At 46.4% G+C, this 17,109-nt stretch overlaps 2 protein-coding genes across 2 annotated transcripts in view; one reads left to right on the top strand and one right to left on the bottom strand.

The window, feature by feature from the left end:
• The window catches only part of RYR3 (ryanodine receptor 3), a 361,766-nt gene extending 353,775 nt beyond the window's left edge, over positions 1-7,991 (top strand). Inside the window, exons 99-104 of the mRNA XM_060002247.1 lie at positions 1,448-1,582; positions 2,896-3,052; positions 4,897-4,961; positions 5,374-5,474; positions 6,500-6,551; positions 7,429-7,991. Coding sequence (XP_059858230.1) covers positions 1,448-1,582; positions 2,896-3,052; positions 4,897-4,961; positions 5,374-5,474; positions 6,500-6,551; positions 7,429-7,524 — 606 coding nt within the window. The 3' untranslated portion in view covers positions 7,525-7,991. The remainder of the gene's footprint in view (positions 1-1,447; positions 1,583-2,895; positions 3,053-4,896; positions 4,962-5,373; positions 5,475-6,499; positions 6,552-7,428) is intronic.
• Positions 7,992-8,567: 576 nt separating this feature from the next.
• Positions 8,568-17,109, bottom strand: part of AVEN (apoptosis and caspase activation inhibitor) — a 193,775-nt gene continuing 185,233 nt past the window's right edge. Inside the window, exons 4-6 of the mRNA XM_060004945.1 lie at positions 13,060-13,155; positions 9,881-10,241; positions 8,568-9,075 (exon numbers count right to left, since the gene is read on the bottom strand). Coding sequence (XP_059860928.1) covers positions 8,960-9,075; positions 9,881-10,241; positions 13,060-13,155 — 573 coding nt within the window. The 3' untranslated portion in view covers positions 8,568-8,959. The remainder of the gene's footprint in view (positions 9,076-9,880; positions 10,242-13,059; positions 13,156-17,109) is intronic.

Raw genomic sequence — 17,109 nt, 5'->3', positions numbered from 1 at the left:
ACCTAGTCCCTGGTATAGGCCCGATGAGCAGGTCCTGCGTAGTCCTCATTTATTGTGCCTCTGAAAGCCGAGAAACAAACAGGCCCTATGTCCCTGGCAAAGGTCCAAGGCAGGTTTCTTCATTATGAAAAATGTCACTTTGCTCAATTATAATTCTTATAGTAACTTCAAAGCTGTGACAGTTATCCAGTTCATGGTTAGTTATGAAATATTGTGATGTAGGGATACCCATGAGCCCAAGGAATCTGTAGTTTCTTTTTTTTTTTAATTTTTAAAAAATTTTATTGAAGTATAGTTGATTTACAATGTGTGTTGATTTCTTCTGTACTGAAAAGTGACTCAGTTATACATATATGTATATATATATTTTTTTAAATTTTTATTGAAGTATAGCTGATTTACAATGTTATATTAATTTCCTGTAGTTTCTTTAGAAGCAGCATTAGAACTTATGGTTACCAAAGCGGGGTAGGGAGGGATAAATTAGGAGTTTGGGATTAACATATACACACTACTATATATAAAATAGGTAAACGACAAGGACCTACTGTATAGAGCACAGGGAATTATACTCAATATTTTGTAACAACCTAAGTGGGAAAAGAATTTGAAAAAGGATACATGTATGTGTATAACTGAATCACTATGCTGTACACCTGAAACTAACACAATATTGTAAATCAACTCTACTTCAATTAAATAAATAAGCAAATAAATAAAAGCAGCGTTAGCGTGAAAGCGACCTCTTGAAGCCTTGGGTCCCTGCTATCTCTGTGAAAAAACAAAGTAACCATCCTCAGAGCACCGTCACTATTCTCATCCTTAAATCCCTGTGTAGTTGATATGCGCCCCGTGCAGTACCCCAGCTGTTAGTCTGCCCGGGCTGCCTTAACAAAATACTGAACACTGGGGGCTTAGACAACAGACATTGATTTCCTCTCAGTTCTGGAGGCTGGAAGTCCAAGATCAAGGTGTGGGTAGCCTGGCGTGCAGCTGGCTGCCTCTTGCTGCTTTTTCACTTGATTATCCTTCGATGCGTACGGCTACCTGGTATCTCTCCTTCTGAGTCCTAACCTCCTCCTCTTGTAGGAACACCAGTCAGATTGAAGCAGGGCCCACCCTCACGGCCTCATTTTAATTAAATCACCTCTTTAAAGGCTCTATCTCCAAGTGCAGTCACCTTCAGAGGTACTGGGGGTTAGGGCTTCAACATATGAATTCTGGGGGAACACAGTTTGTTCCATAACAGTCCATCATTACTCTTTTCTCCCAATAAGGCTGTTTCTCTCTGTGATCTTGCTTTCCTTCGGCACCTGCTGTATGACAGCCTTCGTTCCAGACCCCTCATCTTTCCCCTTTCCTCTGTTTTCTTGGAGTCTCCCACCAACCTTTCAAGGTGGAGAAGACCCACCTCCTCTTCCCTCTCTCTCTCTCTTTCCGCTGCCAGTTGGTCCTGACTGTCGGTCTCCTGGCCGTGGTGGTTTACCTCTATACCGTGGTGGCGTTCAACTTCTTCCGCAAGTTCTACAACAAAAGTGAAGACGACGATGAGCCCGACATGAAGTGTGATGACATGATGACGGTGAGAATTCCCTGTAGGGTCACCTGGCGTGGCTGGGACAGAAGGGCTGTGGGCAGAGCAGGACAGAGATGAGAGTAGAACACTGATGTCTCATCCGAAAGGGAGGTGGGTCCTGGAAAGACAGAAGTGATGCAATAGACCACTTGTCGGGGCCCAGGCGGAAGGAGAAACACACAGCTAAGCAGATCACCATCCATCCACATCTGTGTGTGGCGAAGACGTGAGTTACCTGTGTCTGTATCTCACGGAAGTCAAACTCTGATTCTTTGCCTCTGAGAGCTAAGAGCAAAGTCCCATGAATCTGGTGCTCCGTTTATTTCAGCAAGCCAGTGGGGCTTGTTTCAGAACAGCCATGTCGTCTGAAAAATGTCACAGCAGCAGGACTGGGTCAGGGCGGGGCTGGGGCTCCTGCGCGCATAGAAGGGCACAGCGCAGGGAGAGCCAGCACAGCTGCAGTAGCATCTCTAGACGCTTCTCGTGACCAGATTTCAGGAAAAGAATGTGTGTATCAGAGACAGGTGACAGTACACTGACCCCCTGCCCCCGCCTGTGATCGTTTCTCCAGAAAATAGATATGCTTTTTGGCTAAAATCTCTGCATGAGTTTTCTTGGGGCAAGCAGCCCATGAGACAGCAACACTACAGGCACAAGAGCAACCGTATGACCAGCGTGGGCTCCGTGCTGCCACTGGCTTTTGATCTACCAGCCATGAGACTGCCTCCACACTCCCATCCCAAAGCCATCACTGCCAGTCAGGAGGAGAGACAGAGGGCAGCCTGCTCTGTGAGCCCTGGCCCAGGAGCCTACCTGGAGCACACGGGCACTTGGGAGGAGATTCTGCGGGGAGCCCCGCCCTCCCGGGTGCGCAGAGGATGCCAAGTAGGGGAGGCCTCTTCCCGGAGGCTGTAGCCCGGCCCCAAGTCCAGGCTGGCACTTGAAACTTAAGTGAGAGAAAACTCGTATCCGGCATAAGCCATCCTCATCAGGGCAGAAAGTTCTTTTAACTTATACACACCTAGAGTGAATTCTCACGTGTGTGTCAAAGAGTTCAAAACTGTTTTTAAGAAAAGAGCAAAAAACACCTTTTAAAGGCTACGTGGAACAGCAGCCTTTCCATCTTTATAGACACCAAGCTAACCAGAGGGTGGAGAGGACAGAGTTAGCAGCATGAATGTGTTATTGTGAAGAGTACCCTTCTCCTGCCTCAGGGCTGTCATGTTTTGATCTTGTTACATGAATGATCTGACCATCTCTGTAAAAACAAACAAAACTCTGCACCTTTTACCTGAATCGCCATCATTTTTCTTCTCTAGTGTTACCTGTTCCACATGTACGTGGGAGTGAGAGCTGGAGGTGGCATTGGCGATGAAATTGAAGACCCCGCTGGGGACCCGTATGAAATGTACCGCATCGTCTTTGACATTACATTCTTCTTCTTCGTCATTGTCATCCTGCTGGCCATCATCCAAGGTATGCTTGCCAGTTATGTCATCTGCATGGGGCTCAGTCAATCTGATTCTCTTTGCCTTTCTGCACCTGACTTAACTGTTTTATGTAAAGAGGTTTATGCATTCGCTTACCTGTTAATTCAACAGACATCTCTCTTTTGTGTGTGTGTGTGTGTGTGTGTGTGTGTGTGGTACATGGGGCTCTCACTGCTGTGGCCTCTCCCGCTGCGGAGCACAGGCTCCAGACGCGCAGGCCCAGCGGCCATGGCTCACGGGCCCAGCCGCTCCACAGCATGTGGAATCTTCCCGGACCGGGGCACGAACCCGCGTCCCCTGCATCAGCAGGCGGACTCTCAACCACTGCGCCACCAGGGAAGCCCCAACAGACATCTCTTGAACGTCTACCATACATAAAGGCAAACATACACCCAGGCACTGATACAGGAAACTTGAGCATCCTTACAGAGGACTCCCCTCGCCCACTCCTTCATTACCCACTCTAAGTTGATCATTTCTGTCTCATTCTGCTTCCTAAATATCTCCATTGGCTAGTGTTGCCCCACATCCTCATGATTCCTGCCCTGATCATTTTCCTCCCACGCAATGGGGTGGGAAGCAGCAGAAAGAGGATCTGTGAGAGTGTGACATGTGTTTTCCTTCCTTGCGGGGTAGAGGTAGTGGTATTTTGGTCAGTAGCTTGTCAGGAATTAGAGAAAGAGGGTGATGAATTTAGTTTGAGTCATGCCAAGTTGAGGTACCTATGAGACATCGTGCAGGCGTTGAGGGCTAATAAGCAGTTAACTGTAATGGGTCTTTCAAGAGACAAGTCAGGAATGGAATAGGATAGAAATATTACATTCAATAAGGACACACAAGACAAATATTAATGAATACAAAAATCAAAGAAATGGGATCCATTGGTGGTGGTGGTCAAAGATGTAGGCGTAGAGACTTCCCAGAAGGAAAAGCAAAGAAACTGAGGAGGAGCCCTGATGATACATATCAGTGCCTCAGGGACTAGAAGAGGAAGAGCCGATAAGGAAGACAGAAAGGGAACAGCCAAGCAAAACAGTAGGACAAGGAAGGAAGGACAAGAAGAGAGTCCAGGAGGAGTGAATAGTTAGCGTCAAATACTGCTGAGAGGCGCTGTAAGAGGAACCATGAGAAAGCATTAGCCGGGACTCAGCATTTGAAAACACAAGTGTTTTTCCTAATTTTGATTTAATTGTATCATTCAGCTTTATAATTCATTTCTTTAACATCTTTATTGGAGTATAATTGCTTTACAATGGTGTGTCAGTTTCTGCTTTATAACAAAGTGAATCAGTTATACATATACATATGTTGCCATATCTCTCGCGTCTCCCTCCCTCCCACCCTCCCTATCCCATCCCTCTAGGTGGTCACAAAGCACCGAGCTGATCTCCCTGTGCTGTGCGATTGTTTCCCACTATCTATTTTACGTTTGGTAGCGTATATATGTCCATGCCACTCTCTCGCTTTGTCACAGCTTACCCTTCCCCCTCCCCATATCCTCAAGTCCATTCTCTAGTAGGTCTGTGTCTTTATTCCCGTCTTACCCCTAGGTTCTTCATGACATTTTTTTTTCTTAAATTCCATATATATGTGTTAGCATATGGTAGTTGTTTTTCTCTTTCTGACTTAACTTCACTCTGTATGACAGACTCTAGGTCCATCCACCTCACTACAAGTAACTCAATTTTGTTTCTTTTTATGGCTGAGTAATACTCCACATTTTTTTTTTAACAGAACAAAATAGCCTCTGCCATTCCATCTATCATTCCTCTGCCCTGACTAAACAGGTTATTTGAAGTGTTTTGTTTGTCTTTGTATTTAAAATTCCAGGTCTTATTATTGATGCTTTTGGGGAGCTGCGAGACCAGCAGGAACAAGTACGAGAGGATATGGAGGTACCGTTCTACTAAATCCCAACTTGATTTCCGTTATCTCACAGCACATGGATTTTTTTAAACAGTAGGTTCTACTCTTATTTAGGGCCAGCCCTAGGCAAAATTACCAACCATGATTGTTTTCCAAGCCTGTCCTCTTCTCTGGGCCCATCTACCTGCTCTGTACCCTACCACCACCCCCACCCCCACCTGCTGCCTCCGCCAGGCCCCAGGCTTAGGAAGGAGCAAGTACCCTCCACTAGGTAGAAGCTAGGTATGTGACACTCTGGAGAAGACGACTAACAAACAGCCTAAAGCATGAAAGACAGAAATATTTTAGTGTCTCTCAATTCAAGCAGAGATCCTCACCCTTTTGCTACCTGCCTGTAATGTCACGCCTACTCATGCCTTTTCTCCCTGTTATTCTTCTTAGACGAAATGTTTCATCTGTGGGATCGGCAATGACTACTTTGACACGACCCCTCATGGTTTTGAAACACACACCTTACAAGAGCACAACTTAGCCAACTACTTGTGAGTATCCTTGGTCAGCAAAGGTGATGGGGCAGGGCCAGGAACAGTGAGTAAAATACAGTTACGTCCTGTAGTTCACGCTCTGCCAATGCCTTTTCCTCCTTGGTCTCCGGAAAGCAGAGGCAATTAGGAAAGAGCTTGCAGGAGTCCCCGTGAGCCCGTGTCTTTGTCCATAGGCCCTGCCCCTCCCCGTTCTGATTGCCAGGTGTGCGCTGCAGACTGTTTCTGCTCCAAGCAAATGTCAGCCCCTCAACCTGGAATTAGCTCCCATCCCTTCTCAATCAAGGTCATATTAACTCCAGCAAGTTTCCTCTCTGCTGAATTTTTCCTATCACCATATAATACTTTTTAATCCTAAACAAAGAAAAAAGGCTGTGACCCCACTTTTCCTTCCAGCTGTTGTCCTGCTTCTTCCCCTTCCCTTCCAGCAAAACTGGAAAAGTGTGCATGTTCGGGGTCTCCAATCTCTGTCGTCCCACTCTCCTTTGAACCCCCTCCAGTCAGGCCTTCCTCTCAACCAATTCATATTTGCTCTCGTCAAGGCGGCCCGTCACCTGCGTGCTGCTGAATTCCAGGGCAACTGAGTGAGAGTAAATATTTTTACTTTTCCATAACGTATCTTTGAGACACACAAAATTTCAATTCTGTATTCTTATAAGATGATAAATTGGCCTACTAAGAATTATATGGTAAGAGTTTTGGTTACCATTTTATTGTTTACCTTAGGACTTTTTTAAAAAACAATAAAATGGTAGCCAAAATTCTTCCTCACAAGTGATCTTAGCTCAAGGTTTAAGGACCTCTCCTCACAAAAAGGCTAATTTTGAGATAAATGTGTATTATTATTAGAAGATGATGGCGTATGTTGTCATGCCACGTTTCCCCTATTCTGAAAGGTATAGGAGTCAGCATGATGCTGAACAATGTATTTAATCCTCTCTCCAGCTCACTTGACTTTGGTTTTCTAACCAAAGAATCTAATATTGTCTTTTTCTCAGTTGTTAAACCTTTGTTCCTCGTTCCAGGTTCTTCCTGATGTATTTGATTAATAAAGATGAAACAGAGCACACAGGTCAGGTGAGAAACACCTTAAGATAGAGCTTCCCCTTTCTACGTCAAGCCTCAGTAGAGCACAGGATATCTGAAATAGAGAGGTGACCCCCATTTGTCTCTTCTGTGCGTTTTCCCACTGCTTCCTGCATTGTTCCACCATCTCTTTGTGACTTAAGAAGCCAAAATTCTAAGGCAACTCCCACCTATTCCAAAAGGCCCCCTTGGTTATCCTTCCCAGCAAACACTGACATTTTCTAAATCCTTATAGTTGCTGCTTCAGGGCAGAATAGCTGGAGGTGGGGAGAACGTTACAGAGAAAAAGACAATGCAAAGCTGAGTGGGTGGCTCCGACAAAGAGCAGGAGAGTCGGAGCAAAATGGTGAGACGACAGCCTAAGAAAGATAACGACCTCCTGTGTGGGTGACACAGGGATGCGGAGGTGTGGGTGTGACAGGGTGCGTGAAAGTATGTGTCAGAGGGGTTCTGTGACTAAGTATGAAAAAGCAGTGTAAAGACAGAGAATAGGGGAGGAAAAGGTAGCTTACCAAATAGTCAAACGTCATTGGATTCGTATATTCTGCCTTCTACCAGTTACAAATGGCATGGAGTCAACCCTCTGCTAAATCTTTAAGTATTTTTAGTGGCGATCATCGAGTTGGTCTCACTGTGGGGTTTTTGTTTGTTTTGGTGGGGGGACGGTCAGAAGAAGGGAGAAAAGAAGGGAGAAACTTCTTGCTCCCAAAACAGCCTGAGCTGGGAACAGTGCAAGAAAGAATGTACCAGTTGGGCCTCACATTTATCCACATCAGTATTCCCAAAGGGAGACATAGAGAGGGAAAATAAATTGGGTTCCAGCTTACTGTGGTTTATAAAGAAGTCTCCTTTGTTCCCGTTATTTCAGGAATCTTATGTCTGGAAGATGTACCAAGAAAGGTGTTGGGATTTCTTCCCTGCTGGTGACTGCTTCCGGAAACAGTACGAAGATCAGCTTGGATAAATGGGAATGAAAGAAGCCTCCACCATTCTGGACGGTCAATAAAATCCTTCTCTTAACAAACAGTTCTGCAACACATTTGAAAAGTGACATTTCCTAAAATGCCTCCCTTACAAGGAAGTGTTTGTTACACATCTGTGGTATTTTGGAATTGATTTGGCTTTTTGTATCTAATGGACGTACACTGTGCGAGATAACCTGTCAAAAATGTTGAAAAAAAAGAGTACGGCCCAGCTTCAAGGAAGCTCTAGTTGAAAGCCTTCAGGTTTCTCAGTTCTAACTAGGTCGTTGGGATGGTACCACTGAGGGAAGGGCTAGAGAAGCAGGAAGTTTGGGAGGCACAATACCTGGAATTTTAAACACTTGAATTCCACATGATGGTACTCCACCAGTGACTCACGGTCTGAGCTACAAAAAAATCATTTTAAAACTGCAGTCTAATTTCTCCCATGGTACTTGCTAGTGAATGTATCCAGAATCAGCTTGAAAAGCTTTAAGCAGTTAAAGAAATAGAAACAAACAAACAAACCGCCACTTTGTCGACACTGAAGTATCGAGTAAGTGCCTTACAAAACCTCTTTAGATATAGCTATGCAAGTTTTTTACATTTATGTTCGAGACGGACAGTTCCATTAATTAGTTGTGTGGATCTTCTGTCTTACTTTATGAAACTGCACTCAAAGGTTATTCATATGTTTTTTTTTTTTTCAGTAACAGCTTGTCAACTGCTGTTATCAGAGAAAAAAAGTACTGTACTGAAAATTCAGAAAAAAATCTCAATCTTATGCCAAATAGAGTAACGCTTTATGGTCTCCCTTGTAAGTAGTGGAGCTGCTCTGTTTAGGTGAATCTCCTTAAATAAAACGAAGTGCCCACTGCAATAAAGTCATAATCACCAACTCACGGTTTGGCCTCTTGTAACGCCCCCTTTCTGGATGATTTACAACCACCCTGTGGTGCTGGGAAAAGGGACAGGAGACTAACAAACAAACAGCCCACGGCTCCCCGCACAAGAAAGAAAGGAAGGAAAAAAATCCACAAACCAGCGTTTGTTTATTTTGGCCAAATGCATGCCTGGTTTGCTTAGCTTTCTTCATCAGCTGCACCCGCTATGCTGTAAAAATTGAGAGGAAGAAACTGGACACAAGGGCCGTAACATCTCCTGCCCTTAAGAAGTCTATTCAGTTACTAAGCCAGAGAACAAATGCAGCGAGCTGTATCATTTCAAATCCGCTGTCTCATTTCGGATTTGTTGAACATGGGGGAGGTAGGCATCTACTGCTAAGCGTGATGGCCCCACGGGCTCGGGCCGTGCTTGTAAACCAGCTGTTCTGGAAGGACAGCCTTGGGCCCGCCTTCCCTTACAAGGCAACCAAAATTGGCTTCAGGCACTTTTCATTTTCTTTCTCTCTCTCTTTTTTTTTTTCTTTCATCAAGTTTAGGAAATCATGCTGTCCAACCAATCTTCAAGCTCTTCCTCAGTAACATTTCTGGATATACTTGGTTGCTCAGATGCCACGTTCTTTCCTTCCAACGCAGACGGTTTTGCAGGATCTAAAAAAATAAAAGCAACGTTAACAACTTCACGTTAGTGCCAGAACCGAGGGTTAACGCTTCCCTGGGGTTTGATCCATGCTGGAAATCAGCCAAAGTCTGACTTCGCTCACGATAAGGGGAAACGTTCTATTATTTTCCTGCTCCCTAAGAAGATCCAGTGATACCTAAACAAATTCATAAATGGAGTAGAGATTTGCTCTTCTATTTATTTGGATGATGAATCTCACAGTTCACTAGTTTTTTTTTTAAAAGACTAACAGCTTAGTTTCCTGGAAACTAAAGCCATTAAAGGGTCCTGAATGCAGTGTATGGACGGGGCAGTCACTAGGCCTCTCCCTGTCAGATGGCCCGCCATCTGACAGAACATGCACAAATGAGGAAGTCTTCTTTTGTAAAAAAAAAAAAAAAAACAACCAAGATCGAAATAGCAAGCAAGAAGCACAAAGCACTGATCAACAGGCCTGTTCAGACAGTCGATTAAAAGGTCTGCTGCTGCACAGCTGAGGCCACGGGTATCGAAATGCCTTTTACAGCACGAGTTCAATTTGCAGCCCCGGGTTTAAGATTGCAATCAGGCAGGTAGCAGCTTTGGAAGCCCAGTAATATCGAGTGAGAGCAATGTTGTCAGAAAGGTCAGCTCAGGGGGAAGCAGAGACGTGAGCACAGAAATAGATGTCAGTGGACAAGGCCAGATCGATGTCAGACACTGATGAAGATGTGTAGGGATGTGACAGAGGTGAAGCTATTCTCAGAAAAACACCAGAATCGAGAAGATGGATGGGGAATAAAATGAAAACCATACCTGTTTCTTCTTGGGCCACCTCCTCATCTTTCTCAGATTCCAGGTCCTGAGCTGTCTGGTCTGCTAAGATGTCACCGCTCTCTTTTACAGACGCATCTAAATTAAGCAGCAGATCTAGTTCTTCTTCCAAATCGTCTGCTGCCGACTGCAGTGGGGAAGCGGGGTTCTGAGAACGCTTGGAAGGGCCCGGTCCTAGGCTGTCTTTACCCAGGTACATGGGGCAGCCAGCGGCAGCAGATTTCAGCTCAGAGATGGACCCCTTTCCTCCAGGCCCCAAGGGCCCCTTTAACTGCATCCCTAGTCCCTTGCCATCATTATTTCTCTTTGGTTTCACCTGAGGAAGCTCTAAAGGAAGGGCCGTCTGAAAGAGAAGCACAGTATCTGAGTTAATGTGAGTCCTGCCGTATTTGCTTAAGCAGAAATTAAAGCAAAGGAAGCCATCAGACTCTGTGGAGTAGGAAACTCAATTCAGACAGGAAGGTCACAAAGTGTCTCCATCCAGGTCCTGCCAGCACCCCTCTTACTGCTGCAGGGGTAAGTGTGGGAGACCTCCCTACCGTGCCCACCTCAGCCCTGTGCCAACCTGCTCAGAGCTGAAATCAAAAGGGCTGTGCACTCCTGTCACCAGCCTGAGAATGGACAGTCCTGTATGTCTATGTGAATGTACACTTAAGCCTGCGACGAGGCAGGCTTTGTAAAAAGTCACGGAGAAGTAATTAGCAAGTCGGATCTGTTCACTGAACTAAGATGCACAAATATAGGAGATGAAGGAACAAATTCACCAAGAAGAAAAGAATGACCGTTAGTAACATTATTTGAGTAAAAATTGCCAGACAGGAAAGAAAACATTCCATTTGATTACATTTGTAAAAACGCCCCCAACAGGCAAAACTAATCTTGAGTATGAGAAGTCAGGATAGTGGTCTTAGGGAAGTATTGTCTCGGGGGGTGGGGGGAGGTTCTGGGTGGTGGCGGCATTCTGATCCTTGATCTGCATGTGTAAAGACTTACGCACGCACTTCTCTATATGTTATCATTTAATAAAGTTAAACCCTCCCCCCAGGTGACTGTAATGTAGAGGAAGGCTGAGAACCACAGTTCTGGAGGGAGGCCTGTGGTGACCAGGCTGGCATCAGTGGGTAGGTTCAGGAGGAGGGTCAGCTGCTGTTGGAGGTGTTGTCCCCTTATTTGTACATTTAAGCATCCTGAGCAGATCCAGTTTGCTAATAGCTCCTTAGGGCTTTTAAGACCGCGTGGCTTTACACAGGAACTTAAATATTCATCCAGCACTGTCAGTGTGCAGGGCGAAGATGGGATGTGGTCCCCTGTTCTAATCCTGGAATCATTCAGTGGGTCTGCACTGGCTGGCTGGCATTGTCTTTGTTTGTTTGTTAACTCCCGGGTGAGTCTAACATGCAAACACAGTTGAGAATAACCGCTCTCCCTCATGGGAGGAGTGGGAAAACCTGGCTAGATAGTTAAAAGTTACTATTTACAAAAGTACAATTATTTTATATCTTTCCTCTGAGGCCTGCCTCTGACAACATCATCCTTCACTTTCAAATGCTCACACCACTTCCCGTTTCTCTCCTCAATCCTGGGGCCCCCATCACCTTCATCTGTGTTTCCCTGATGTGTTCTGTTAACCACTCCTCATTGTGTGGGATCAAACCAAGTATGTCAGGACTTTGACCATCTCTGGACAGCCAGAGGAAGAGGAGTGCTCACCCAATCACTAAGACAAGCCCCAATACCCCCAAACGCTCCTAAAGACGTCCCAGGGTGATTCCCCATCAGAGGCAAATGCTATCCTCTCTACTTCTCTGCCCCTAAGTGTCCTCCAGCCTGAATTCTACTTGCTGCCCTAAATTTGACGTGAGTGCCACAGAGACAGCTGGGTGGATACCCACTGATGCCTGCCTATGCTCACGCTTAGCATCGCATTCAACTGCAGAACAAAACTGGTCATTTTAGTTGCTGGGATTCTATTGACAACTAGTACTGCCTAGGGTTTCACTTTTTAACAAAATCCAATCTAGCCACAATTAAATTTCAAAGTTCCTTCTGGTATAGCCCTTGGGCCCCTCCTCTCTTAGCCGATTCAATGGCTCCTCTCTTAGCTACCTTACAACCGATATCTCCCAAATTTGTATTTCCAGCCCTTGATTCTGAACTATAAATTTCTACATCCAATTGACTAATATTTTCACTCTGACATCTCAGAGACACAAACCCATAATGTCCAAGCCTCACCCTTCCTAATACTAGCTACCACTGAGTTGCACAGGCTGGAAAACCTAGAAAATTCTTTCCCTGCTCCCTCTCCATTTCCAGTATTTCACCAAGTCCTGTTAATTTTACTTTTGTAATACACCTCTTGGTAAAGTCCAGTTCCCTGCCATCTCTACCATCATTAGCCTGGTCCAAGCTACAGTATTACTCACCTGAGCCGTGCAGTGGCCTCCTAATTTGCCTCCCCTCATCCGCTCTACTCTTGCATGGGTGTGCAAGTGCAGATTTACCCTAAACACAGACACCCCAATACAGTCCTCTCTCCATTCTGCAGCCAGAATGTTCGTTGTTACTGTTATTATTAGCACAGTTGTTAATGCAGATCTGACTGGGTCACTCTTCTTTAAATCCCAACTCGAATGTTCTTATACTTTGGATCTCGGCTTATCTGTCACTTCTTCAGGAAAGCCATTCCTAATCACACCAAAGTCGATCAGGTTCACTATTACATATTCTCACAGCATACTGTCCTTCCCCTTCACAGGGCTTATAATTTGATAACTTGATCAATACCCGTCTTTCCCAATAGATTAAGCTCCATGAGGGCAGGAACCGTGCCTGTCTGTTCACCACGGTAACCTTAGTGCCTAACACAAAGCCTGGCACATAAACATTTTGAGTACAATACAAGGCAGACTCTATACTTCTACATTTCATTCAATTCTATTACATTTGATCCTTTAAAATGTTTCAAATATAAAATGAAAAAACCTTTAGAAAGTATTTCATTCTCCCTCAAAACTTTACGAAATTCTACCTGATACAAAACGCTCAGCTTGATGAAAGGAAAAGCTGAGTCTGAAACATCCTGCAGGGGGATGTTTTTCATTCTTCTTCTTCTCCTGCCCTAATTCATACCAGCCTCAGGATGCTGTCAGGGTTTTTACCTGGACCAATTCAGCAGCAACATTGAGTCGGAGTGAGAGAGGCAGTTCTTGAAGGGCTCGAACCAATGACTCACAGTCCACATAAAATGCTGAATTCTATATATAAAAAAAAAGATAGATTATTGATCAAGATGATTACATATGGGGCTTCCCTGGTGGCGCACTGGTTGAGAGTCCGCCTGCCGATGCAGGGGACACGGGTTCGTGCCCCGGTCCGGGAGGGTTCCGCATGCCGCGGGGCAGCTGGGCCCGTGAGCCATGGCCGCTGAGCCTGCGCGTCCGGAGCCTGTGCTCCGCAACGGGAGAGGCCACAATAGTGAGAGGCCCGCGTACCGCAAAAAAAAAAAAAAGATGATTACATATGACCTTTCAGAAATAAAAGAGCACAAGACGATAGGTAGTAACTGTAAATAAATCATCTATTACTTTTAGCTGGGAGTAATCAGATCATAAATCACACTTGATATGGTTCTAATTTCTACCATCTCTGCATTAAGATAAGCAAAACCAAAAGCACCTTCCTGAGCCACAGCTCAGGCTGCCAGAGCAGCAGCAGGGTGGTGATCACCTCACATCAAGGCTGCACGGAAACCTGGAACCTGCGGATGCTCTTGGAATTACTGAAAAAAAAACTCAAAGCACTTAATGAAATCTAACTGGACATCTCCCCCCCAGATTCAGATGGCTGGCCCTCAGGAGAGCAGGGAAGAGCTGTCTCAGCAGTCAGATGGGGAGGACAGTCACAGCCAAAGAAGCCCATGAGGTATACGCTTCTCTCTCTTCCAACCAGAAAGCAGAGGATGGAAACTTACCCTCCAGCTGGCAGCACTTTGTGTGAGGCCAACGCTGTAAGTCCCTTGAACTCCCTTCCCGTGCATAGACGCAAAATCCCATCCAGGCAGTGCCCTCACAAACTGACCACATCTGAGAAAACGGTCCAGGTTATCGCATGACCCCTAATGGCTGTTTCTAGGTGCCCCGGCCACCCAAGAGAAGGAAGAACTAGAAGGTGGCCGCCACACTAGAGGCAGACACCACGGCCCACCTTGTCTACCAGGGACTATCACAGACCCAGGTAGAACCATGACTTACGCTGCAATCACTGATATCAAGTTAGGGAACACCACCCAGGGGTCATGGAGTCTAATCCCCATTCCACGGTAAGGATGCCTTGGGTAGATGGGTTTATAATGACTGGAGGTGGGGAGTCATTCCTGGTGCTCTCAAGTAGAGCGCCGACACTAAACGCAGACCCACTCGAACCCCTGAGCCTCACAACAGCAGGACACAGGGATCAAAAGAAGCAATACAGCTCTTCAACTGCCCTTCTGAAAGTTTCCGGAGATGGCTAGCTCTACGGTAAGCAAGGTTGGCGGCAGCAGATGTGGCCCCTCACCCTGGAAAAAAAAGGAACTTACATCTAAAAACGCAGAGTATTTAGGGAGCAGGAGAGTGGGAAATGCACTACATGTGCAGGCCTTGCCGCAGTCCTGCACTCAGCACGTCAAGTGCTTGATCAAGACCAGCATGGCCAGTCTTTGTTTCGAAGTTTGGAGAAGACCTCTCAAACCACTAGAAAAGTGTGATCCTGAATGCTTAACCCATGAGTAAGTCACCACATTACAAACTGGAAATCTCACCCTTCCCACTGCCAAGGTGTCTGCAAAGTCACCCGGGTAGACCCCCTGCTTTCAGCCTATAAAAGAGCAAGAACTTTCCGTCCACGATGCCTGCCAACCGTTCACATGCTGCTGTCTCAGCTCTCTGGAGAAGGCCCGCTGAGACGTGCTGGGGTCCAGCTAGAAGTGCCCAAACTTCCTCCCCCCTTTTGCATCATGTGTGACACGGCTACAAGGTATATCGTTAACAATGAAAAGTCTGTGAGATCCAGGGAATGGCCAGGCTGTGCTTATGTGCCGAGTCCCAAGTGATGGACCTTCAGCTGCTGGGGTGTCTCCTTTCCCCACGTCTCCAATTCCCACCCACCATCCAAGGCCCATGTGATAGGGCACCGCCTCCATGAGGACCTCAAGACACTTCAGCCCAGCACAGTGATTTCTCCTCGTCTCCCTGCAGCAGTCCTAGAGCCTAGAACCTACCATCAAACACCACGATGTAAGAAGCCTTCCCCTTTTTTGTCACCAGTTTGTCCCCTAAAGGGCTACAGCTGAAGGCCTTAGATATAAAGGGAGCTGAAGTGAATTGCTTGTAATAGTAAAGTGTGAATTTGAAAATAGATTTAATTGGAATAACCACCATGAATTAGCTTTTTTGCTCCATGTTGTAAATAACTGGTGGGTCATCTCTGCCCGGAGAGCCCCATCCCCACATCCACCTGGCCAACGCTGACAGTCACTCACAGTTGGAGCACGCAGCCTGGCCACCCCAGCGCCTCTTCTCCTGCAGATTCGGAGGCTGGGGGCAGGAGGCCAGCCTTGACTGTTAGAACAAAGTCCCTCCAACCCCACTTCTCCGCCATCAGTGTGCGCACAGACTCAGTGGTGAGAATCTATTCCCGAAGGTTTCCTCCCTGTCCAGGAAGCCAATCAGACTCCGAGTCTCAGTGTCTGCGTAAAGGTACACCACTTGGTGAGGAGCGAACCTACTAGAAACTCCACTTACAGCCTCTGATCAGACCATTGCACCTTCCTCGAGAGCCACAGCACTCACAGTCCACATTCATTTGGGTACTCAGGGACCACGGGGACACTTTACAGTGGAAGTGCTCAGATCAAGCGACACTTCAGAGAAAGCTGGGCGCCTTCCGTGTACAGAGCGTCAGGCCTCATTCAGAACTGCGCTCTCAGGGGTGGGCCTGAGTGTCTGTTCCCTTAAAAGCCACGCACTCAGGAACCACGGCGTGCCACCCAGTGCTCAGTGGTTGCTCGAGGAAGCTCTACTGACTAAATAAGTCGCTAGTCAACACAACTGAAAAATGGAATGAAAAAAAAGCTTCAGGTGATTTTCAAAAAATAATGGACCTATTTTTTTCACCCTCAGTTCTCCTCCCACCCATTCCCTCCTCACATGTCCCCACACTGTCCAAAGGACAGGTCTGAAAACGCCACTCATGGATTGAAGGGACCAACTCCCCTGCGGTAATGGGGCCAACACGGCTGAAGCAGGGACCCTGACTGCCAGGCCACCTTCCCCTCACCCTGCACGTGAGCCACAGAGACATGAAGGCAAGTCACAGGGACAGCACTGGGCCCTCTCCCATCAGGGTGCCCTTCGGGGCCTCCGCCAGGACCCACTGGCAAACTCTTCACTGCTTCATGTCACTGGCTGTGCTGGGGACAGAGGAGCACATGAGGAACAACTGATAGATAGACAGACAGGTAGATAGACAGATAGATTCTTCTCTTCTTTTTCTCTCTCAAGTAAGCAAAAATAAAGAGGACCGAGTGAGGGGAGATGTGGGACACGAAACAGTGCCGGTGGCGAAGTGATGAATTCAGTTTGGGATGTGCCCTACTAATACTTCAACTCAAGATGCTCACAATCAGGCTTGCCTTCTCTCGCCCCATCAGTCATCACTGCTCACCTCATCAGCGTGCTGGGAAGCTCAGCGCCCCTGCGAATCTTTCTTGTCCTCATGTCTCACGTCTGGCCCGTGACGCAATCTACCACGTCCTCCACTGCAGTCCCATCTGCCAGTGAACTGTCTTCCATCTCACGGCCCATGCTGTCGGCCCACGTCCCCTCCCGTTCACGTAATATCCTCCTCCTACCTGGTCTCCCAGCCTCCAGCCTCTGAACTCTTCAGTCGCTCCTTCCCAATATTGCAGAGGTCCAGTCTAGCCATTTCCATTGTCTTGCTAAACAAGACTTTTGTTAACAAGTAACAGTAGTAATAAGAGCTAATTTTGAGTGTTTCCTCTGTGTCAGGAACTGCACAGAAGGACTTTTATTTATAATCTAATATAATCCTCATGACAACTCTGAGTTACATTTTATTATTAGTTCCATTTTCCAGATGAGAACTAGTATTTACGCTCAGGTTTGCGTCTCTGAAGTCTATGCTCTGACCCACAGGCTAAACTGCCCCTA

Source organism: Delphinus delphis, chromosome 2 (genome assembly GCF_949987515.2).
Source record: "Delphinus delphis chromosome 2, mDelDel1.2, whole genome shotgun sequence".
Classification (NCBI taxonomy): domain Eukaryota; kingdom Metazoa; phylum Chordata; class Mammalia; order Artiodactyla; family Delphinidae; genus Delphinus; species Delphinus delphis.
This window is presented reverse-complemented; position numbering and strand designations above follow the sequence as displayed.